This window comes from Aphidius gifuensis, linkage group LG1, assembly GCF_014905175.1.
Source record: "Aphidius gifuensis isolate YNYX2018 linkage group LG1, ASM1490517v1, whole genome shotgun sequence".
In the NCBI taxonomy this organism is placed as follows: Eukaryota; Metazoa; Arthropoda; class Insecta; order Hymenoptera; family Braconidae; genus Aphidius; species Aphidius gifuensis.
In genome coordinates, this window is record NC_057788.1 from 28,206,016 (window position 1) to 28,231,575 (window position 25,560).

At 24.4% G+C, this 25,560-nt stretch overlaps 1 protein-coding gene across 2 annotated transcripts in view; it reads left to right on the plus strand.

The window, feature by feature from the left end:
- LOC122860041 (peroxidasin-like) overlaps positions 1-25,560 on the plus strand; it is an 83,500-nt gene that overhangs the window by 38,810 nt on the left and 19,130 nt on the right. For both annotated transcript variants that reach the window (XM_044163693.1, XM_044163685.1), the window contains 2 exons: positions 6,465-6,678; positions 19,055-19,232. In XM_044163693.1, coding sequence (XP_044019628.1) covers positions 6,465-6,678; positions 19,055-19,232 — 392 coding nt within the window. The remainder of the gene's footprint in view (positions 1-6,464; positions 6,679-19,054; positions 19,233-25,560) is intronic.

Below are 25,560 nucleotides of genomic sequence, written 5' to 3' on the forward strand. Positions count from 1 at the left end.
TTTAATTTTTTTTTTTTGAAGAAGAATAATTATTTATGTCAAATGTAGACGAAAAGACAAACTTGAATTTTTCATTCTAAATAATTTATCAAATTGTTAATTGCTCATATTTTTTAAAATTACACAACTCCATAATATCTTTAAAATAAAAAAATATAATTTATACAAAAATTTCCACTCAACTTAAAAATTCTAATGATAAAAATATAAAAACAATTTACATCTTCAAGTACATAATAATTCCATAATTATTGTGTAAATTTCAAGTAAAAAAAAATAGGTATAATCATTTTTTTTCTTGACATAATAAATATTTAAAAAATAAAATTAATAAAAAATTTTCCACTCGAGTTCAAGATTCTAATCATTTAAATGCGTATGTAAAAAAATTCATATTCCAAAGCTCTTATACTTTATAATTATTGTGTAAATTTTAAGTTTAAAAAACAAAAAAAGATATAGTCTTTTGTTTTTCATTCATTATATAATAACCCTAGGATCAAGTTATACGATAAAAGTTTGCTCTATCGTCTATTGCTTTCCTCCTCAATTACATGAAAATACAGGGCGTGTTGTGATGTTTATCATACATTGTATGTATACAAACTCATGTAGTGGTCTCTCCTCTCCAACACGTATCTCTCCACATTCAAGAGCTCATTACAAAAGTGTAGGAGTCATTAACAAACTATTAATTATCTCACACAAAATGACATTCATTAATTACACTTTTTAAACAAATTTTTAAAATATCTTTAATTATTATTTGTCATTAAATCATTGATGTCATATTCCATTAAATAATTATATTTTATTAATTTCATTAATATAAAATTTCTAGTAAAATAATTAAACACAATATTTAAATTAAATTAAATACATATTTTTTTTTTGTCCTTTATTAAAACTGATAAAGTAATTATAAATTGTAATAATTATATTTGTTTTATTACGAATTGTGAAAATTTCCAGTTGAGTGTTTGTAATAAATATAACTTTATCATTAAATGATCAAATAAAATATGTATGTATGTATGTATTTTATTTTATTAAGTGAGCATAATAAACATGTAGTATAGTGTCGAAATATTTTGTTTTAAAATATTAAATTTACTTGTTATGAAATGCAAAATTTAATTTAAAATGAGAAATGCATGGGGATAATTAGTATATATATATTTAGAAAATAGTAGTCATTTATAATTTCATTCGACTCGCGGCAGTTGTTGGCAGTGGTGCGGATGGAACAAGGAGCGAGTTTGCAAAATGTTCAACGACCGTTTCACCAGTTAGGTTTTGCATTGTTAATGCTCGAGAGAGTTGTCTAAAAGAGCGTCGTGGTGGTAAGCCTAGCTTGAATGAATATCATGATAAAATACAGATTTTCTCTCCTTCTGTGTTTTAACCACAAAATATTAAAATACAATTTGATTATTTTTAGTAATTTTTACATTTATTTTTCATTCAATTTTCATGGGTTTATCGTAATTTTATTTTCCACTAAATTCATTTTATTTAACAAATTTTTTCAACTATAATATAATCGTCGGAATTTGATAAAAATATATTTAATTTATAGACAATTAATATATATGTATAGATTTCATGATAAAAATCAAAATAAAAGTTTTTGAAAAATGGCTTAGAGTCATATAGACGTTGAGATAAGAAGTCAAACATGAGTACGCGAGGGACATGCAAATATCGTATATATATTTCTAACGTATGTATAAAAAAGGAGAGACATGGACGACCTATCAGGATTTTCAAATGTTACATGTGATGCTGGGCGAAATAACTGTACGAAAAATATTCAAAATAAAAAAAAATTCACCCTTGAATAGAAGTTTGATAATGTCCCTATTTTATATGCATCTTTCGTGACATCAAATTGGAAATGAATATACAAAAATATATATATATTCCTGTCGTGTTGTGTTCATATCGATTGAATACACTCAGATAGGGTCAGCAACTGAAAAACGATTTATCAAAAAATTCTATGCATTAATAAAAATAAATTAAATCATAATTGTAAACATATTAAAACATATTTTTTTTTTTAACAATTTAAAATTCTATCATAAAGGCATAATAATTATTTTATTTTTTTTTTCTATAATGCAAATTATTGTTTTGAAATTGATCATTTAAAAATCTTTTCGTTATAAGCAATTTTTTTTAAAATGAAAATATGCATAGTGTATATCAAACTGAACATATGACAATGAAAAAAAAAAATGACATATGGATATATAAATAATATATTTATAATATGAATATTCAAATTGTACAGAGTAAGCTGGAAAATCGAAAGAACATGCTTGAATTTGATGAAGATAATTTCATTCCTTTTATATTTATTTATTTTTTTTTTTCAATTGCTTTTTCTCTCTATGTTAAATTCATTTTTTTTTTTCTTTTTTCATACAAAAAACTGTTGAATTATTCTGAATATTCATAGCTTTAATAATTTTATAAAACACTTTTTTTTAGCTTTCATTTTATAACTAAAAAAAAACATGAATTATCTTTAAATTTTTTTTTTTTTTAATATTTCAAATACAAAGAAAAAAAAAAAATATAATATATAATTATAAAAAATTTTTATTGAGTCAAAATCAAAGAACGAAAAATTTTCTATATCAATAGAATTTATTTCTCTATATAAATCCAGGATAAATTGGCATTAAAGTATATACGGATCGAAAAAATGAATGATAAGAAAAAAAATAAGAAAAAAAATTAAAATAAAAGACTATCTTTTATTTCTAGTGCAAGAAAAATTACATGAAGAGAGTGTATATAAGAAATATAAAAATAAAAAAAATTTATATGAAAAGAAAAATAAAAAAAATCATAGTCAATTGGATGCTCACTCAAGGGCTGAAAGCAACGCCTTCGTACAAAATGATGTTACCTTAATTCGCCTATTCGAGTTAGTGAGCTTTCATTTACACATAGCTTCATTACCCTCAATGTACACTGCTATTTTTTAATGAGATGGATAAGCATAGATAATTGAATAATAGATGACAGTATAGAAAGACAAAGATAAAAAGTAAATTTACCTTTAAAATTGTGCCTTAATTTAACTTGTGTGTTTATAAAAAAAATATAATTACATCCCTTTTGTTTTACTTATCAAGATTACAGTAAATTGTTTTATTTTTATTTTTTTTATTTAATAGTTAATTATTATCAGGAAAATAATAAAAATAATTTAAAAAAAAATATACGTATTGTATTTTTCATATACAAAAAACAAAATAATTTTATTCATCATTTATATATTTATTAATGGTTAAATTATGTTTATAAATTATGGTAATAATATAATCATATTATGATAATATTATACAACTAGATTTTTTTTTTTTTTTTGGTATTCATGATACAAATCTCTTAACAACCTGATCAAATATGCATGCGCATTATAAGTATGAAATTCGTATTATATTATGTACAAAGATAAGTAAACTTTATCATCATATTTAATCTGTTTCATCTTATGTTTTCATTCTAAACCTTTCAACGGATGTTTATTTTTGTATACATCATACACAATATATACAGAATTCATAAAAAAAAAATATAGATTGTAGGATATTAAAATTTAAAATTCATTTTTTTGTCTAAATTTGTTGACAAATAAAATTCTAACTAAAAAAAAAAGCAAGAAAGAAGTTTTAATGATTTAATATTAGTAAAAAAAATTATAAATTACTGATATAAATTATTATTTTAAAAACATATTAATTTTATTAATACATTTTAGCACAATTTAAATTTGAATTTGAAACTAGAGATCAATTTTAATTGAGTAAATATTTGATATAATATTTTGTTGTTGTTAATGTGAATATTATTGACTTTTAAATTATTCTCATGAATCATGACGTATTGGTATAACATTATTAATTTTCTATAAATTACGGAATCATATTACCGCCAAGTTTAATATTGTTTTTGTATGTGTACCTTTTGATTTATTAGTGTATACACTAGAAACTCCTTCAATAAACAAAAGTTGATTGTAAAAATAGTAATAGCTGCATTGTTCGGCTTTCAATTAAATTTTATAAATATAAAAAATTATTTATTGAATAATAATAATACTTTTTTTCTTTTATTTAAATTTATCAAGAATAATTTACATTTGTAAAATATGAGTAATGTGATTTCTGTATTTTTAAGCTTCTTGTTTTATTTTATATATCCGAAGTTTATTTACATTTTAACTAAAAGAAAATTTGTATAAAAAAAAATTATTGAAGTTTTATTCAAGTACCAATAAGTATTTAAGTGAACAGTTTATTAAAGTACTAACATTTACAAATTCAAATAATTTTTGTATATCTTTATGAAGTTAAAATTTTTAGTTAACTATTAAGGGATTTTTTTAATCATTTTAAGTTATATGAACAAATAATTATTATTCATATAAAAGTTCAAAGCTAACTATTATTTTTAAAAGCTTACATCGAGTTTTTTTTTTTTTGCTATTGCTTACTTGAGTGTTTTATAAATATTTTAATAAGTTTATACTTAAAATTTATCTTTTAAAAATTCTTATAAATATATATTAAAATATTATTAATAATTTAAAAACAAAATTTTTAATTAGAGCTTGATAAAAAGGAATAGGTTGTATTTAAGTAAATTTTATTCAACTTCACATAAAAAATATATAAACATTTAATAATGTTACAAAGTGAATCATGAAATTGATTGTTGTATTTTCTCGAATAACATCTCTCGTTATATTAATTTACAGCTCGAATATATACTAGAGAATATGAGATTTCAAATATACGTACATATTATTAATTTACAAAGAGAAATCATAGATATTCCACAGCATAATATACTGACCTCAAATAAACCGAAAATCATTGATAACTTTTGAGTAATAATTTTTCGAAAACTTCATGAATACATGTCATAAATGTCCCAGTAACAATTTCACCTCATAAACTTTTCATTTTGACCTCTATTAACATTTTATAAACAATAGAATATCAAACAATTTAACTAATTAAAATTAAATTTTAAATAACTGTATAATATGATAAAATTATTTGGCAACTATTAACACACAAAAGTCTTTAAAAAAATATTAAAAATCTTGACAATACATATATAAACACAATATATACTAAACCAATATTTTCTGCAACATAAGTTCCATGCAGTTTTATATTTTTTTTTACAGTTTTTATATTTATATATATATACAAATATACTTGCACAGTGTATACAAAAAATAAATAAAAAAAAAAAAGAACCAACACAAAAGGTTTGTGAGAAAATTCTAAAAGCTCACTGTGTTAGTTTATTTTCATTTCCTTGAGAGGTCCAAAGACCCGGAAACGGATATCCGTTAAATGACCCATTTTTTACGTCGTATTGCTAACGGTATATGAAAAAAAAAAAAAACCAAACTATATTCTCAACTGTATGTGTAGTTTTAAAACCACAAATATATTGTCAATTTTCTTCTTGTTTGATTTTAATTATTAAAAAAATATTGACAGTTAATTTAATATTTCGTGAGCCGATGAACGTTGACATAATGTACTGTCGACAAAGGTTATATCTTATTGGTAATATAATAATAAGTAAGGGTTGCTTACTATATACATCGAGCTACAATAATTACTCTCGATCGTCACGTGTTTTAATCAAGTTAGATAAACAAAAATAAAAGTATCTCAGGTCATTTTATTTCAAACACAGTAGCAAGAAAAAAAAAAGCAAACAATATTCTAAATTAATTGTAGCAAAGTTTAGTTAGACATATGAGTGTGTGTGTGTATTTATAAAAGGAGAGATAATTTGTGTACTCACGTTTGTAAAGCACAAGGAAATGAAGTTCCTGCTAGAGTATGTAATTTGATATGTTAAATACGGTCAAGTTTACAGAGTTCTTGTTGAAGACAAACTCAAATTGTATAGACAGTATTTAATATGAATGTCATTGGTTAACTAGTGAGAGTAAATTTACTTCTATGTAATTATGTAACGAATAATATTTATTTCTTGCTGACAATGGTGAGCTTTTTAATGTAAAATATATTAACTTGAAGGATTAATTCAGCTTTAAACTTTTTGAAAAAATATATATGATAAATAATCAACTATAAAACAGTAATAATAAATTGGAAAGCAGCTTTGTCCAAGTTTAACGGTTATGTGTTGTAATAGTTATGTAAAAGCACAAAAAATAAAATATTTATGTACATGTTTGAGCTTTAATATTCAAGCAAACTTTTAACTATAATAGGATGTGGTTATTGGCTATTATAATCTATAATATATATTGTCAAAAAGTATTCTTTGTATGTTGCAAGAAAATTATCTATCAAAGTTTTACACAATGCATATTTTAATAAAATTTATAAAATATAAATACATGAAATTTTGTAATTGTAATAAGCTTTATAAAAATTTTATATTTACAGGTATCATGGGTGCGAAGACGTGGTGAAGAAATGCATTTGCTTACATTTGGTGTTCATACTTATTCAAGTGATTCACGTTTTTCTCTGGATTATCAAATGCCAAATGATTGGCGACTTTTATTGCGTTCAGCTACTGAAAGAGATGCTGGTGTTTATGAATGTCAAGTTAGTGTTCATCCACCATTAACAAGAACAGTCTATCTCAGTGTATCTGGTGAGTTTTAATATTTAATTCCATTTAATAATTCATATATGAGCTTTAAATTTACACCAAACAATATATAAATCATTTGTGATGAAAAGTTTTATGTATAATTTTATGATATGAGATTGTAAAATTTACGGTGAATTTAAAAAAAAAAAACACTGGTCATTCATCATTTAATACTTGTAGAGAAAGGTCACAGTAGTTTTTGACAACTAAATGCCTTCAAATTTGATAATAATTAGAGTAAAGCATGCACGAACTGAAAGTTTAATAGAGGATCAATTCATACTTATCTCGCTGATGACATTTAGGTTTACTTCACGTGCATAAGAAATACTCTGGGTCACACAGTAGACCAAGATAAATGAGTTACTTTACTAATCCAAACGTAATTTTCATTTTTTTATTTATTTTTTTAAATACTCAGTAATTAATGACTGAAGTACCACTGTCACACTAATTTTATATGTGATGAATTTTTACTATATCTATTGATTTTATATATTTTGTTGAACAAGCATTAACAATGTTTAATTAAACAGCTTATTATTGACGCAATAATAAATAAATAAATAAGATTAACCTAAAAGTTTTTCAAGCGTGTAAATAGAAATTTGGATAGAAAAAAATCCGTGATTAAATTTTTTTTTTTTTCATATGAATTTACCAAAGCTCTATTTTAATATGTATACTGATTAAGCTTGAAGAAGATAATCGGTATTATTTCATCGCATTATTCATTGATTTTCATTATATATGAAAAAAAAAAAAAAAAATGGAATTTGTCGTACATAGCTATCGTGTTTTTTATTTTTAAAAGATTTAAAAAATTTATTTATCCATGATTTTCATAGCTTTGAAAAAATAAAAATCTCATAAAATTTATAAAAGCACAATGTTAGTAAAATTCAAGATTATACTCAAGTGAAAAAAAAAATGGAAAAAAAAAGTCGAAAACAGACCCTAAGGCACCGGTATTTCTCACGTGCTATTTTGTTCTTCCATCGTTTGCCAGCCAAAAGCAGTTTCTCTTAAAACTCACAGAATAATTTCTATGTGGAAAAGGGACTACCGCGTTCGAAGTGTTTATGGCTGGCAGACGTTCAAACAGTTAAAAACTTGAATTTTGCACGCAAGCAAGTGCAGTTTCTTTATGTGAACCATCAATGCAGTCGTTTTTTTTTTTTTTTTGATATTTTTTTTTTACTTTACTCTAAAAGTCGTTTACTTTTCTACTCTTAATCGGATTCCAATAATGACCTGGTGTTTGATAATGGGTTTAGATCAGTTATCCATCAGAAATTAAAGTGTGTTGTGTAAGCGATTTATAATTAAGTTATATATTTTCAATACTCAATTCAATCAATTTTATTAATCAATTAATTAATTTTTGATGTCCAAATTGACAATGAAATTAAGTCATTAATTAATCAAATAAATTACTTATGGAATTTTAGAAATTGAGCTTTATTTTACGATTATTCTATGAGTGTAATTAAACAATAAAATTGATTCATGAAAGTTTATATAATACTTTTAACTTCGACAGATGCATTATTAAGAATATTTCATAATTGATATTGTATAATTTAATATGCAAGTCTGTTCGTTGAACTTTAAATACTACGCGTTGAACAAATTAACTTTAGAGCTAAAATTATTACGGTAAAATTTCAACCACAATCCGATATTGCAATACAGTTTAATTATTATAAAATTATTAAAAAAACTATGTATAAATTAAAAAAAAAAAAACAACTGTTATATATTATTTTATTATAATTGTATTTTATCCAATACCACAATTTTTAAAGTAACAGAAAATATTTTGTACTCTGGTTTTATAAATTTCCATTCGTGCATGAAATATTTATATCAAAATTTTTGTGGCTTACGTCAAAAAATATATAATTTTCTCATTTGGGAATACATATGCCAAGAATAAAAAAAGTAATAATAATTTAAAATGTTATCGATACACGATGAAAACAAAAACAAGCATCATCTCGAATGTTTCGAGTTCTCAGAATACCAAATATCTAGGGATTTCTTTTCTGTATGTGTTTTTTTATAAATAAATGTTGGTATTTTCCAGTCGTAAAAGGCTTTTTTTTATGAAATCAAATTCTTGTGTTGACCTAAATAAGATTGGTAAACGCAATTTAGCTAGACTAAAGTTGAGTAATTTTTTTTTTTCCTTTGTTTTTCTTTAGCATTCATTCATTCATTGATTTTTCTTTTTTTTTATCTTTATTATTATTATTTTATAAAAATATATTTATTTAAAAATATGAAAATTTATTACTGATATATAAATTTGAATACGTGTTGTTATTATTTAGCAATAATTAAGGTTTGCCAAGGTTTAACAACAAAGTTTGTGTTTGACTGCATTTGTGAGTACAAATGTATAAGCCAAACCAAGCTGTGGTATTAACGTCATGACAGCTGAAAACTTGATAATGTAGGTTTTAATGGTACCCTCAATGTTATTCAACATTTTAAACAAAAGTTCCAATCCTTTTCCATGCTAATAAGCGCATAATTTTACGAGTGGAAGTTTCAATGAAATCTGGACAATAAAACGATTGTTCTTTGTATCTCCACAATACACTTCGTTGCATCCATTTATACAAATCCCATGCACTTATGCCTTTTTATTATTACTACAATAACAAGCTTCTTACACGTAGAACAAATAAATACAAGCTGGTATATATTTATAATATTATTAACCAAAGTTTGATTTATCATAAAATGATGATAAAGATTTTATGAAATTTTTATAAAATTCAATAAGTTTTGGTAATTGAAAAATTGAAGTAATATTAATCGTGATAGTAAATTGTGAGGGCGTAATACTGAGTCAAACAAACTGTCTAGCAATTTGGCAAACTCTGTTACGAGCATAGTAATTTTGTGTCTCTGGCATGGATCGAATGCGTGGGCGTTAAAAAACTCCCACTGCTCGAAATAATACGTTAGGTCACTAAAAGTGTTAAAGTTTCAATGATAAATATTTCAAGGATTATTTTTTAGTTTATAGATTTGAATATTTAACATTTGCATGATTAAAAAGCCAGTAGTTTGGTTGCAAAAAAAAAATAAAATAATAATAACACAACGACAATTGCAATATACACATAGAACAAGTAGAAGCGCTCAATATATAGTCAGACATTACTGTTGACAATCATTTACTACTGTGCCGTCGCTATTTTTTTATTTTTTGGTATCAACTTGAAGAGACGTCAATTATCTTTCATGGAAATTTCATTCCCCTATATCGCGCGTCCTGAGGGATAAGATAACAAAATAGCTGAAAATTTAGAGAAAAAATTTTAACATTTAAAGTTACTGCTGTACAATATCGTGGTTTTTTTTTTTTTGGAATATTAAATTAAAATTTTGTCATATTGTTGCTTTTAAAATAAATTTAAACAATTTCTAATATTTTATTACTTAATAAATTAATTTTAATTAAAGTCTCTACCTTTTTTTTTTTCATATTTTTATAAGCTGTAATGCGATAAATTCGGTTTTACGGTTTTTCATTTTGTAATGTTGAGAATCGTAGGGTTTTTATTTTTTTTTTTATTTCTTTTCAAAGCAACTGCGGTTTTAAACTGGAGTTGACTTCAATTAAAGTATATATCTTTGTGCTTTTTCTTGTGGTATAAATATATAGGTGTAGTGGAACAATTGCGGAGTTAAAGCATGTGGAATGTCATGACATTCCCGCCTTTTACCAACCGTTGCCAAGAAGCTGGACATGTTGTTAGAACACCAGGTGGTCTACCTTTAAATGTAGCATGAGTTTTTGATCAAAAAGTCATGCTAAATTGTTGAGATATATATCTTTTTCTTTCTTGAATCAAATTCCATTGGAAAAAATTTATCCATTGAATTTTTTAACGTTAAAATAAACTCACTGTATATTTATTACAAGTATTGAAAATTCATATAGCTAATATTTTTTTATTTTGTATTATTCACTAATGATTGTTATCGTATATTTTTTTTTTATTCCTTTTATAATATTTTTGCTTTTCCGACCTTTGTTATTTATATTAAATTCTACTGTAATCACGTAGCTACTCGTTTGCTGTTTTTTTTTTTTTTTCTACTGGACAAAAGGTTGTGAACAGTCGGAATAGTAAAATGAAGAGAATGGTGAATTTGCTGACAATGGACAAAAGGGAGATCAACTAGATCAACCTACACTGACTGTATGATTATCGGACTAAAAATATTTCATTTTAAACATTGAAATATCCCGAGAAAAATCGAATAAAAAGTCATCCATGAAATTTTACTTTAATTAAAAATTATTAATAATCATATCAAAAGAATATGTAAGATTATCTAATTTCAAAAAGTCATGAAGAAAATAACAGAAGAAAAAATCAATTCATCAACTATTACAGTTATAAAATTATAATAAATTATTGAAAAAATTTCCACCGAGTCAGCAAATAATCAACTATAAATTTACTGAGTAATAAAAGAAAAATTGATGCTACTTTATAACACAATCATGATCATCATTTATTCAGTATTGAAAAATAAAAAATCAACTCGTTAAGTAACGTAATAAAAAAAAATTTTTTGATGAATTTAATAAATAAGATTTAAAATAATATCATTGTAAGTATATAAAATATCTGGATAAGCGTTTTTCGATAGAATGATTCGAGTGAATTGGTTCTTAATGTGATATAGATGATGAATCAAAGGATCCATGAGAAAGTGTGATGATGCGATTGCGCAGTAACTTGTTCAGCTAACCAGAGAGGGAATCAATCGGTGGTAAATCTCGTGATAACAAAGAAAGAAAAAAAAAAAAACTATAAGATGAAAATGAAACACAAAAAAAAAAAAATAAAGGTGTGATTGAAAGAAATGAGATAAAAAAAAAAAAATACAACCATGACAGCAGCAAGATTCAATCAATTGATTATGTTTAGTGACTCATTTAGTAAAGCTTAATGAACTTGTGGGTAAAAAATTTCTTGATGGATTGTTTAACACAATTTATTATTATTATTATTTGAAAATGTTTATGTGTGATAGTTGAGAATCCTTTGGTGATTTTATAATGATTTTTGTCCAGCTATATCATCTTTGAAGAAAATATCTTGGTGTATTTTACATATACCTGAACACTAACTTGTACAAAACCATTCAAGTGAACCTCTTATGTTAATGATAGCCTTGGGCGGTCGTTAGATAACACGATATTTACTGTCAAAAAATTCATGTAATTTTATCCAAAAGTTTACAAATTTGCTTATGTGTACAACCGATAACTTTGAAACGTAATTATAAACATATTATCAATAAAAGTTAAAATTTTCTTTATATTTTTTTTCTTATTTATTAAAATTAAATATCTATTTAATATTTTTTTGGAAACTTCCGATATTTATGAAGAAGTATTTCAAAAAAAAAGTTCTGTTGGCTGTTATTTTTTTAATACCTTTTTTGGTATTTTTATTGATTTTTTTCGTCACTTTATCAGTAATTGTTTTCTGGCTTTTGAAGTTGATTTTACTTTACTTTGCTCAGTACTATTTTCCAATACTTTAAACTTCAACTCAAGTTTTTGAATTGGTTTCTTTGTTTTAAGTGCATATTTATTCTCTAATACATCTGAATAAAGTGATTTTTTAAATTCAATTAATTTTGTGTTTAAAAAATAATTAAATTTAATTGAAAAATATAATTATTCATATTTTCCAAGTGGAATTATGAATATAATTTATTTATTTTATTTATTTATCAGCAATTTGTATAAGTCTGATGCAAATTCTTGATGTACAAAAAAAAAAAAATCATATTACAATTAAAATTGAAAAGAATAAAATGAATTTTAATTTTTTTTTTCTCACAATATCATCACTTTGATTGATACTGATTTTTGAAAATATATTTTTTGGAACATTGACAATAGAAAAAAAAATAAAAAATTTTATATTTCAAAATTTGAAGGTGAAATATAATGAATTTCCTTTGTGAATATCCAGTTTTTATGATGAACTATGAAACTCAAACTTGAACGAGTTGTATTGCAACGTGAATTGAATCCTCGTGAAAAGAAATTGTATATAGTCAAAAAAACGAACAAGTAAATTGAGGTAGATGCGACGAATCTAAACTTTTTAGATGAAGTTGAAGCGAGTGAAATGCTTCGATTTTTCAAAGTGAAAAAAAAAAAAAAAAAGAAAAATTACTAAAAGTGTATAGAAAAAAAAAGGATACAAAAAAAAAACAATTTCCCCAAAAGAAAACAAAAGCAGTAAAAATTGGAACACAAAACATAGTCAAGACAAGTTAGTTGAGCTAAAAATGTTTTTCAACAGAAACTGCTTCAACCGTGTAAATTGGTAGAAGAGTAAGAAACAAAGTAGTCCCATTATTCTCCAAGTAACTGGATTAAAACCATCTCTCGGATGCCTGCTAACCATCAAATTCGTTTTTTTTTTTCATCTTTCTTTTTTCATCAAACTAATATCCCAACATCATACATTCATTTAAAAAAAAAAAAGGGCTCTCGTACCTTATTATTCGATAGGCAATTTCCAATGTCGTTAAAAAAAATCACCTCTACCACAAAATGTAGTTTGGCATGTTATTTATTTTATTATTATTTTTTTTTTATTTCCCTTTTTTTTTTTTTATATTTATTTATTTGGTAAAAACGAATTTATTTGCCGGTAGTGAACATTCGTGAACGATCGTATGGGCCTGACTCGTGCCAATTCCAGCTTGATTTATATTTAGTTTACTAAAGGCGCTACATTGCGCTCCAAACAGGAAAAGAAATCATGGTTTGTGGTATTGGTAAAACCAACAAAATTCATTGTACAATTGTAAAAATTCAAAAAAAACATTCAATGCCAAAGATTTTTTTATAAATTTAACGTATGTTTTATATTTTTTTTTCATTGTAAAGAGCTTTTTTTTTTATATTATTTTTTCTTTTGGATTTAGTGTATTACTATTACCTTGTTTATATATGTATGTATTGTGTATATATACAAGAAAATAGTAATGAAATAGCCACTAAGTGGCACTTAAGTGAATTACGAAGAGGCATTTCAATGTTTATTGTCTCATTGTGCAAGGATTTTGTGTCTCGACAACAACCAAGTACTTTAATGCATCGTTTAACGACTAATTCAATGTTTGTAAATCTATATACCACAACAATTTAATACTATATATATAATACACATTTTAAGTACTTGGAAATATCTATGCCATTTGGGAAATTGCTTATTTCACTACTCCAACTTGTTCGATGAGACTTTATTCCAAGTATCAGAAATTAAACTACTAGTTTAATTCTGTGTTTACAATAAATATATTTATACAACAAATTTTTAATTGTAATAACACACAATTTATATAAAAATATTTAACAACAAATTATTATTTTATATATTCTTTAAAACTTTTATTATTTTTATATAAATAATATTCTTTTATTTCTCATCATGTTTGTTGAAACATTTGATTGACAGGTTTAAATTTAAAGCCTGTCAAAATCAAGTGATCCTTATATAATTCTGGGCTGAATGATATTGACTGATGTTGACGGTTCAAAGAAAAAACCACAAATAATCTTTTTTTTTTTTTTACTATCAATAGAGTTTAAAATATCCTTTTTTTAATGTTAAAAACAAAAAAAAAAATAATTTACTTGAACTGATGAATGATTACAGTGGTAAAATATTTTATACTTTGGTTTTATGTCAAACTCTTTTAAAAATTTATTTTCATAATTTATGAAAATATTTATTAATTTATTTAAAGCATTGTTTTATGTAAACATTGATTTGCACAATTGCTTAAAATATTTTCAGCAGATTTTCAGGTAAATTGAGAGGTAGTATGTGGTTTTGCGGTTGCAAGCTCAGTAAAAAATTGGATACTCAAATGAAAGCTTTACAATAAAAAAATATTAAATAAATAAATAAATATATTGTTACATCAAATTTCAACAATATTCCAAGAATAATTTTATTATTTCATAATTAATTTTGACATAAAATAAATATTGATATATGAGCTTTTAATAACTTGTACATTAATAATTTTGTATAATTAATTCAAAAGTTATTCTTTCATAATTATTGTACCATAAAACTTATAATAATATTTCGTAACTTTATTATTTTACAACATTTAAAATTAATTAGTAATTCAAATTATTAATAATTTCGTCTTGACGTTCACAAAGACAACATCTTTGTATTTTACAAACAAAAAAAAAATCTATAAGACTATTATTATGTAGCTTATGAAATTCCTTAGTTCAAAAAATGATTAGATTATATTATCATCATCATCGAGAACGTTTGACGTATGATTTTAACAGCGTATTATCGTTTGAGAAAAAAAAAAAAATATCCGTTTTTAAAGTTTACAATTTTATGGAGGAAACGTCGGTTGTTTCGTGTTAGTACAAGAATATACATCGTAAAATCTATCTGAGGAGAAAAATGATTATTACGTTTTTGACCTATTTTATTATTTTCCATGGAGAAATTTTTATCCATTTATTAATTTCTTTGTTGAGTAGATAAAAAAAGGAAAAAAAAAACTCCATATTTTAACAATTAAAAAATGAAAAAAAATTATATAAATAAATAAATATAAACTTATTATTTAACTGGTACTTTCTAAGTAGATAAATTTTGAATAGTAATGGATTGAATAAATAAATTTTTCACGTAGTTACCAATATAAGAATATATAGGTACTATTGAGCACCACCTGGTTGATGTGCTGTATTGCATAAAGTCAGTGTGAATAGCCAATGCAAACGTTTGCAACGTGTAGTATGTAGAAAACGTGGTTTGCATTTGTACGTGGTAAACATGAAATAGAGACAGAATAACTTGGTAATGGTTAAAGCTATATACAGAGAGACAGATAGATACAAGGCTATGAAGGGAATTGAGGTAGAAAGGGGTATATTCAAATAGGAATTTTGGATGAATAAACTGGACACCGTAATAGGCAATATATACTTTACAGTACAATCACTACTGTATTTGAGAATATGTCTCTGTACAAATAATGATGTCATACGATGAATTAAATTCTGTAAATATTGATCATTAATTTGTCATTGATCACAGCTTTGTCTTTTTTCAATTTGATGACTAAATTTTTGTTAAAAAATTCATTATAATAAAGCTAAAAGAACATGAATCATCATTGATAATTTATTATTCATTCCAGCTACATAAAAAAAAATTATAATTTATTAAATAATATTGAAAATTTGCTGGTATACTTTTGCTCGATTCTTATGACTGAATAAAATTTAACTGCATTATATTTTCATGTTAAAAAATTTGATACTTATACCGTACATGAAAATAGATTATTTGAAAAATTTTTTATCAATTGCAATCGACAAACCATTACATATACTAAGAGAAGGAAAATAAAAATGAAAAAAACATTTAAATGCGAAGCACATGATCCGCGGAATTGATTTTCTGTTGGATGCGTTTGTAAAGTAATATATATACAGACTGATCATGATGCAGAATACCTATTTAGTTTGGATATAAAGTGGATTCAGAGAAAATGCATTTGATAGTGATGCAAAAGTATTGATATGTTTTGTATGGTTGACGTGGAAAACGATATATTTACGTTACAAACGTATTGCAAAAGTAACGAGACTATGTTCAATTGTGTGTATATATATGAACAGTGTATGGATATCTCACCTACATTAGCCAAGTTGGCATGTTCACTTCTGGTGTTTGTTCGGTCAGAACGATACCAATCGACTATTGTTACGTTCAATTCGAGACACAATTTGTGAAGCATGAAATGGAGATAATGACCGGCAAGCCAATCACCTCGTTAACTTCAATTTAGAATTGACTAATGAGTGATTAGAATTACACATATTATATATATTTATATATTTTTTTTTTAAAGTACAATTGACTCAAATAAATCTACTTGTTTACTTGAAAATTCTAGACAATATTTTCGCCAGGATCCAATTGATGATTAAATAATAATAATAAATATTTTCATTTTAAATATATTTATTTTTATTTAATTATTAATTATACATTAGCATTTATTATTATAATTATTTTTTATTTAATAACTGTAGAGTTTATCTTAGAACAAAGATAAAAAACTTGCAAGTTTTATTTTTATTTTATTTCTTTTAAAAAAATTTATTATTATACAATTTAATTAATATTTTTAATGAAATGTTATGTCAAAATGCAATTATATTAATGTCATCACTCATCATATCATAGCTATTATTATTTGTATATTTTAATTAAATAAAGTGATCAATTGAATATTGTTAAATACGTTGCTCGTTAATGTATCTTATTGAATTGTAAATATATATACTGTACAAGGTGTGTGTGATTATTTGACATGTTGACAGATTTATAATTTGAATTTATTATTTTAAAATGTCAGTTACACTGTGAGATATATGATGATATATTATCTGTTATTATCACAGTCCTCGACCTTTGAGATTTTCGAGATTTTATATAATAACCAGCTTTAGATACTAATCTCCATATTTTAATTAAAATCACTGGCAAACTATATATAACTCCTCATATATATATTTTACGTTCATTCAAAAATACTTGGGGAATATATATTCTGTATTTTTATACTTTAATAACTTTTTTTTTATTTTATTTTTCAAATGTGTTGATTATAAATTGTGTGTGCTCACAATGATAGAGATTATCGTAAAAAACTCGAACAAATATTTCATAAATTTATCGTAAAAAAAAATTTTATATTTGATAAATATTTTAAAAAGTTTATCCTTTTTTTAATTTATATTTTTATTATTATTTTTTCACTATTTTTTATCGACAAACATCAAACATAATGTAATTTTTTTTTTATTGATTTATAACAGTAGCTAGTGCCTACTATCTCTTAAATTTTTTCCTGGAAAAACACAGAAATACTCTCAATCTTTGAACCTTTCTACAAATGTAATTAATTTTTTTTTTTTTTTTGATCTTAACTTTGGTTGAAAGATACGATTAGTTGTCTTTCTTCCGGACAAGAAGAAACTTTTAATAAAATTCGTTTGACAGCGGTTACATACATTTTTCTTCTGTAATTAAATTGTAAAAAATAAAAAAAATTAATTCAACGAATAATATTTGCATTTTCAACGTCTGTTTCTTGGCTTCGTAATAATTTTAAAATAAATGAAAACACAAAATGACAAAAAGTCAACGATACTTGAACATTTCAATTTAATTTATAAAAAAAAAAAAAAAAAAGAAATATTTTTCTATTCATAAAGGAAAAAATAAATAAAAAAACGATTTATTATTATTTAATAAATTGGTGATAGGAAAAATACGTGTCTTGTAAAAAATATCATGCAGAGATGGTATAATATTAAAATATGATAAAAAAATGAAAAATATAATAATAAAAAAATAAAAATATAAGAAGAAGAGAAAAGTATGTAACTATGCATGAGAAACTGGGCATTGTGGTGGCATATGTCGCATACACAACCCCAATTCTCTCGTACATCAACAACGTGATTCCCATGCATATTGCCAACATTTTCTCGTGGTAAACATCTGACGTTAAATTTTTTTATATATATATATTTTTTTTTGATCTACAATGTACTATCACAAATACCATCATCTGTGATCCTCATTTTTGTATATATCTTATATACGTGTGATACCGTTACCCAACTTAAATATAAAGTTGTCACATATTTTATGCATACAAAATAAGTGTCACTTGTATGAGTTTTTTATTCAACATAAATTGTTGAATAATTTTGACAGTCAACAATGATAATTGTCATATGAAAATTCAAGAAAAATCCTTTCTTTTTTCATTTGTTTGTTTGGTTTTTTTTTCTTTTAATTTAATGCCACGAACATGTTTTATTATAATAATAAAGCTTCAATGCATTTTTTGAATTTCCATCTGAGTTTTAATGAATAATAAATGTCGCAGTAAAATCCTTACAAATGGAATATATATATTGAGTTTACATTCAACAAACGACTGGTCTATTTTTTTACTTTGATATATTTTTAATTTGTAAAAAAATTGATAGCAAAAATTTTTAAAAATTTAACGAGTTGATTCAAAAATACAAATCATACAAAGCTTTCGAATCTATAATTATTTTTATCTGTTGTTTTATTTATAAATATTTTTGTATTGATACTATTGATTATTTTATAAAAAAAAAAAAAAGTTTAACTCATAAATACTATTGTTATTTTTCTACGTAAATATTTTAGATATTAATTAATATTTTGAATTAAATATAATAATAATAGCAATTGATAAATTTATTTGCTTTCAGTACCTCGTGTAGAAATTGTTGATGAGCATGGTGCAACTGCTGGTGATAAATTTTACAAAGCTGGAAGTACAATTGAACTAAAATGCGTTGTAAGCAAAGTGCCTCATCCCTCTGGTTATGTTACTTGGCGTCATGGATCCAGAATGCTTAATTATGACACAATTCGAGGAGGTATCAGGTAAGAATTATTCTATTTATTTATGATAAAATTGCTTTTTTTAATTCTTTCTTGACAACGACATTAATCAAGTTGAATTATTATAAATATAATAAATATTTTGACTCATTATTTTTGCGATAATTATTCAGTAATAAATAAAAATATTAAAATGCAACTTGAGCTTTATTTAGATGACATAAATAACGACGTATTGTATACAACTGCTGGATTTTTTTTTTTTGATAAAATTTCATTGAGATGTATATGTCCGCAAACTCGCCACATATTGACGGGCAGTGTTGAATCTATAGATTATAATCTGATTGACCTAATTGGTTATATTTCAGAATCAATGAATAACAAGTGACCTAGCTTCATTTACGATTTGGTTTGACATCTCCGCAAGCTTTTCAATCAATGACAAAATTTTAAAATTTAGTTAAATCTCATAAATACACGGAAAAAAATTTTTAGCTGCAGCAACGAGCTGGATAGCTGTCTCTCCTATCCACGGCTAACTAACCTTTGGATAGTTAGCAGAGGATTGTTATTTTGGCAATCCACATTTGACAGGTTACTATTCTTGTGAAAACAGCGTGCCTACTGTTACATATTACACTTTGGATAGCTGTGGTAGCTATCCAAAGCCTGACAAGCTGGTATCGCTGTAGTAGCTATTTAGGATTGCGTATATGCATAACTATAAGTATATAGACATACGAAGTACAAACAATATATTAATGTACATTTACTCATTTTTAAAATTATTATCTAATTAATTTTATACTAAATTTGATGCACCAAATAAACGCCAACTTGAATACAAAATCTTATGCTAAATTTTTAATAACTATATGGATTATTTTAGTCATTGTTAATAATAATTTGGTGGATCTGTCAAAAAAGAGAGGTTATGAACACAACAGCTGTTGACATTGAGATTATGTCGAATCTGACGAGTTGGTTAGCCACGCTAGCTATCCAGTCGGCTGGAATAACTAACCGATTGTCTTTTTAATATATCGGGCTTGATTATTAAATCAACTATCCTTTTTTAACTATCCAACGCCTCGTGACTGCAGCTAAAAATTTTTTTCCGTGTACCATTCCAGAGATGTATGAATTTAAGTGAAAAATTTTCATTTTATTTTATACATTTTTACTATTTGTATAAAATCAAAAAATAAAAAATATACTATCTATTTTTTTTTTTAATTAATATCATTATAATTGTATATAAACGAAACAATTTTATTAACAATATTTAAAAAATATTATCATCGTGTATGGTATAACAAGCGTACTAGTAATTGTATTATTTCTCTTTTTTTTTTTTCCTTTTTTTCAATTAATCGAGCACTAGAAAATAAAAAATAAAAAATAATTTTGACGAGTGTATTTTGTAAAAAGCTGTATGCACACGAGTTTCAAATTACTTTAACGGCAATGACAACCTTTCATTTTGACCTAACTGTTCCCTTATTTTTACCAACAGAATCACATTCCTCTTAACATGAAATTTATTGGTTATATAATATAGCATATCATATATCAATTATTTATTCTATATGTATATATAAAATTGAAACGAAAAAAAAATTAACTTTAATTACTTACTCACTACAAATTTATAGTGAACAAAAGTTGATTTTAGTTAATATGATTTCAGTAATAGATTTGATTTCCATTATTTATTGAAGCTTTGACATAAAAGTTTTATTAGTAATGCAAAATTAAATGAACAAAGCAAATTTATATATATATTACACAAAATTATATTATTTTTATTTTTGATTAAATCAAAAAAGTTATTCTTTGAAAATGATTAATTACTTTAAATTTGAATGATGAATAGTATTTTTTTTTTGTTACAAATTAAATGAGTTGTATATAAACTTCATTTAATTAGTGTTTAATACAAATACTGATTGATATTTCATTGATATATCTCCACGTATTTGACATTGTAAATCATATGGTTTCTCCCCTTTTCAATTTTATTACATTATTTAACTCTATATTTGGTTTCAATTTGAGCAACAAAATATCGAATATCGTGCGTATTACAAAGCTTGTGGCTTCCAGTCCGTGCATTGAATTTGACCATGCACATGAAATTTTGCTTAATACATAGGCACACACATATGTGTATATATAAACATTCATTTTAGTTGCCATTGGTTTTGAAACTTCAAGGTTTGTAAGCAAAGTCTATGCACGTATCTATGAGATATACTATTGCCAGCACGGACAGTTTAATTATTGGCCTATCGGCTACTATACGTGACGGATGTACAGTAATTGAACAGAAAATTTATCCAACGAATTTACCGGAGGCAATCTATAGAACATACATAATATTGTTTCAATTATTACCTTATTTATAAAATAAAAAACATTTTTAAATAAATCATTAATGATTTTGGTTATACAATAAAATTTCATGACTCTATTTTCTAAAATTATAATTGTTTACAACAATTGTTTTATTGATTTTACTATTTATTCATGTACTACTAGATAAATCATTAAATATATATGTGTCTTTGTAGAACCCATGAGAATATGCACTATTTTAACTGTCAATTGGTTGATCTATATTCTGAAAATTTTAGTGAACAATAGAATAATTTTCATTGTGGCATAGATAAATTTGTTACTTGAATAACGACTGACCGATTACTTTTAAAAATAGTTATTCATTGTCAGTGAAATATATAACATTTATAATAATTTCTCATTATTTCTGGCTTTTGAATTTAGCTTAGATATACTAACATTGAATTTTGGATTATCATAATGTTAACATACAATTTCAAATTTGACTTATAACTTGGAGAGAACATTGTGTCTGAGTGACGTGTTTACCAAGCATGTCTATGCATGAGTTTGACGACAAAATATTGTGGCACATGTGTTACAAAAAATAAAGTTTTTAAAACAACAACAACAAACTTGTGTTACACTTGTCAACTATGTTTGAAATAAAAATTGAAAAATAATAGAAAACATTATAATTTGAGAAAAAAAAATTTATAAAATAATAAATTATCATTTGGATATTAATGGTATTAGTAAAAAATTTTGCTACTATATATTTTATATAAATTTCATTAAGTCCATTAGAAGATAAATTGCTCTAGCTATGCGATTATTGTTGTCAATTCTCGACAACGTAAAGAATGATCTCTTAAAAAGCTTGGATGCTCGTTTTTTAAAATACAATTTCCAATACCGACTATCACATGTGATCTGATACTGTAAAAGACTTATAGTGTATTTTTTTTTCTCCTCTATTTTTCGTTCAATTTTAACGTATATCTTGTATCCAAGCTGAAAGCAACCTCGAAGCAGGAAGAATATACTTTCTAGAATTTTTTTTTTTCATTTTCAGGTGGATTTAAAAAAAAAAAAGTTTTAGAATTCACTTACAAAGCACTTCTGCTGATGTAACTTGATAGTAATTTAAGAATTTGATATATTCATGACAATGATCTATCGTTCTAAAAAAAGAAAAAAAAAAATTATATCAATATATTATTGCTTAATGAAATTATGAAAAAAAAAAATAAGAAATAAATATAAAAGTAGTGTTCTTTTTTAAAACTATGTAGATACAATGAAAAATAAAAAAAAGCTTTTGATATTTTCAACAGTTGCATTGCATATTTCATTTATTCGGTAGGGGTGGGGGGTGAACTGTGCTTGCGGGAGTTTTTATTGCCTGATAAGAGTAGGTAGTTTGAGAGAGAGAGAGAGAAAATTCACCGAGGGAGTTCTCACTGTATGTTGTGAAATGTAGAAAGCTATAAATTCGTAAGCTCATGCCAACGAAAATGTTTCTGTGGTCTTCTTCAACCACGTGACGAACTCGAATATACCCCACGGAATTCCACTAAACTTTCCTGTCCATGAGAGTTTCAAAAATTCACAATGTGAAAAACAATTTTAATCAATCATACGGATGAATTGTAATTTATCTGTTATACAAGCAAATAATTTTTGTGCTTAAATTCCATTTGAATATTATCTAAAACAATTGTGTTTTATTAGAAAAAAAAATTTAAAAAAAAAAAAATACTTTACAATTGTAAATTATTTTTTTTATTTTTTCTCATGAATTTTATTTTCTTCATTTTGCTTTTTCTTACTAAAAGAATATATTTATTTTTTTTTCTTCTCTGTTGTAGACTATGTCAAGCTTTAAATAATCTTTTTTCCATTACGTTTTTTTCTTGTAATATTTTTTTTTCTGTCCATTATATTTCATTCAAAAAAATAATACTTTGAATGGATTTTAAATTGGTAATAAGTGACTTTATAATTCAATTAATGGATCAGTAGATTTTTCAGATTTTGTATCGAATGATTTTACTTTTTTTTTTTAGTAATTACAGTATTTTGATGTGCCACATGTTGCCTTTATATAAAATCAAAAACTTTTTGTCCTATTATTATTTGAAAAATAAAGTCTCATGCCTTTTCAACGTTTTAAGTTGGGTTTGTCGACTCTCTTTAATACATTGAGGCTTCCAACCAATTGAGAAAGTTTTCACTTTTCTAATGTAGTACTGAGTTTTACCGAACACTGACACTAGGACTTTTTTTTTTTTTTTTCCTTATCTCTATTGTCCACAAAACTTTTGGCTAACCCTCGTTACGAATCAAACTCAAGCTCAAATCAAAGTTTCGAAAGATGCTCTAAACTATTTACCGTAAAATCTTGAAATGAATTTTCGATTTTTCCTTTTTTTTTACAATTTCTATATACAGTTTTAAACTTGTTGAAATTCAAGATGGTATTTTCATTAAGTATGTTTTTTTCAAATTCAAAAAACAAAAGAAAATTTAAATAATGAAAAATATAATAAATAAAGTTTTTATTCAAAATAAAATAAAAATCACTATTTACTATTTGTTGGCTCAAGTTACAGGTCAATTGGATATTTGTTTAATTTTATGTTTTGTGGTATTATTTTATTTCGATAGATTCAACTGTGTTCACAAAGTGAATGTTTGATCCTAGTTTCCCATGAGAGTCTTTTGTAAATCCAAACTGAGAATATCAAACTACATTGAGGTGATATCCCTCGAGCATTACACTATCTGAATTGAACATATGTCGACAAATATATTTGCAAATGCCAAGATTGTAGCATTTTCATGATATTGCATATACATTTGTATATACAGCACAAATATTATAAATTTTTAACAATCAAAACAAGGCATATGTATTTATTTGTGTATTGGTAAATTTGCTATTGGAAAATTGAACAAAACTGTTATTCTAAAATTCATTGTTCACTATTTATATATTTATTTACATTGCAGATGTTAATTTTTTTATTAAATCTACAATTTGTTTATTTTATAAAATTATTTTTCATTTATAAATATTATATTTTTTTTGTATAAATTTACATGCTTGTAATAATGATTTATCATATTGAACAAATTATTTAATATTTCGTATTGTTGTGTGAATTTAAATTGAACTTTCAATAAGTTAAATTCATTTACCACGTAATTGTACTTGAAAATCAATGTACGTGATGCTCAATGCAAGATTCAGTGGTCAACAACTAGATTGGTGGTCTCTACGAGTAAGCCAGAAGTGTTCTATGAAGCAAAGTTGTGTGATTAGAAGTCAGTTGATGGTTCATTGTTTAGAGCTGTGGTTTAAGTTTATCTAATTGGTTGCATTCTCATTGACAAATTTTAGATGCTTTATGAAATTGAATATTGAATATAATCAAATATATTAACACACAGACATGAACTTTAATAGCATAACTTGTTTACACAAATATATTTGATAAAATTTAGAAATTATACCAAAAAAAAAACAAAAGAAAATTTACATAAAATTTTTATAGATAATTTGATCCTAATATAAAAAGGACAAACATCATCGGTCTTCCGGACATTTGATTGGTCATTGTTTTTTTCTCACTTACTCTCATACAAATTTCTTTCTGTTTGCCTTTCTCTATTATTTTTTTATTTATTTCGTTAATAACGAAAAAACAACGAAAAAAAGCGAGTAAACAAAATTTTTTTTGATATTTTTGATATTTTTTTTTTTAAAATTGACATATTAAGCTTGCACAACTTTTTTAATAATCATCGGATCTCGATGCAATTGGGCTTGAAATTTTGTGCGAATTATGTGTGAAGAAATAAATTTGAAAGAAAATTTTTTTAAATATTTTCTATATTTTTTTTAAAACTATATAATTAAGCACAACTTTTTTAATAATCATCGGATCTCGATGCAATTGGGCTTAAAATTTTGTGCGAATTATGTGTTTTTTATGTGTGAAGAAATAAATTTGAAAGAAAA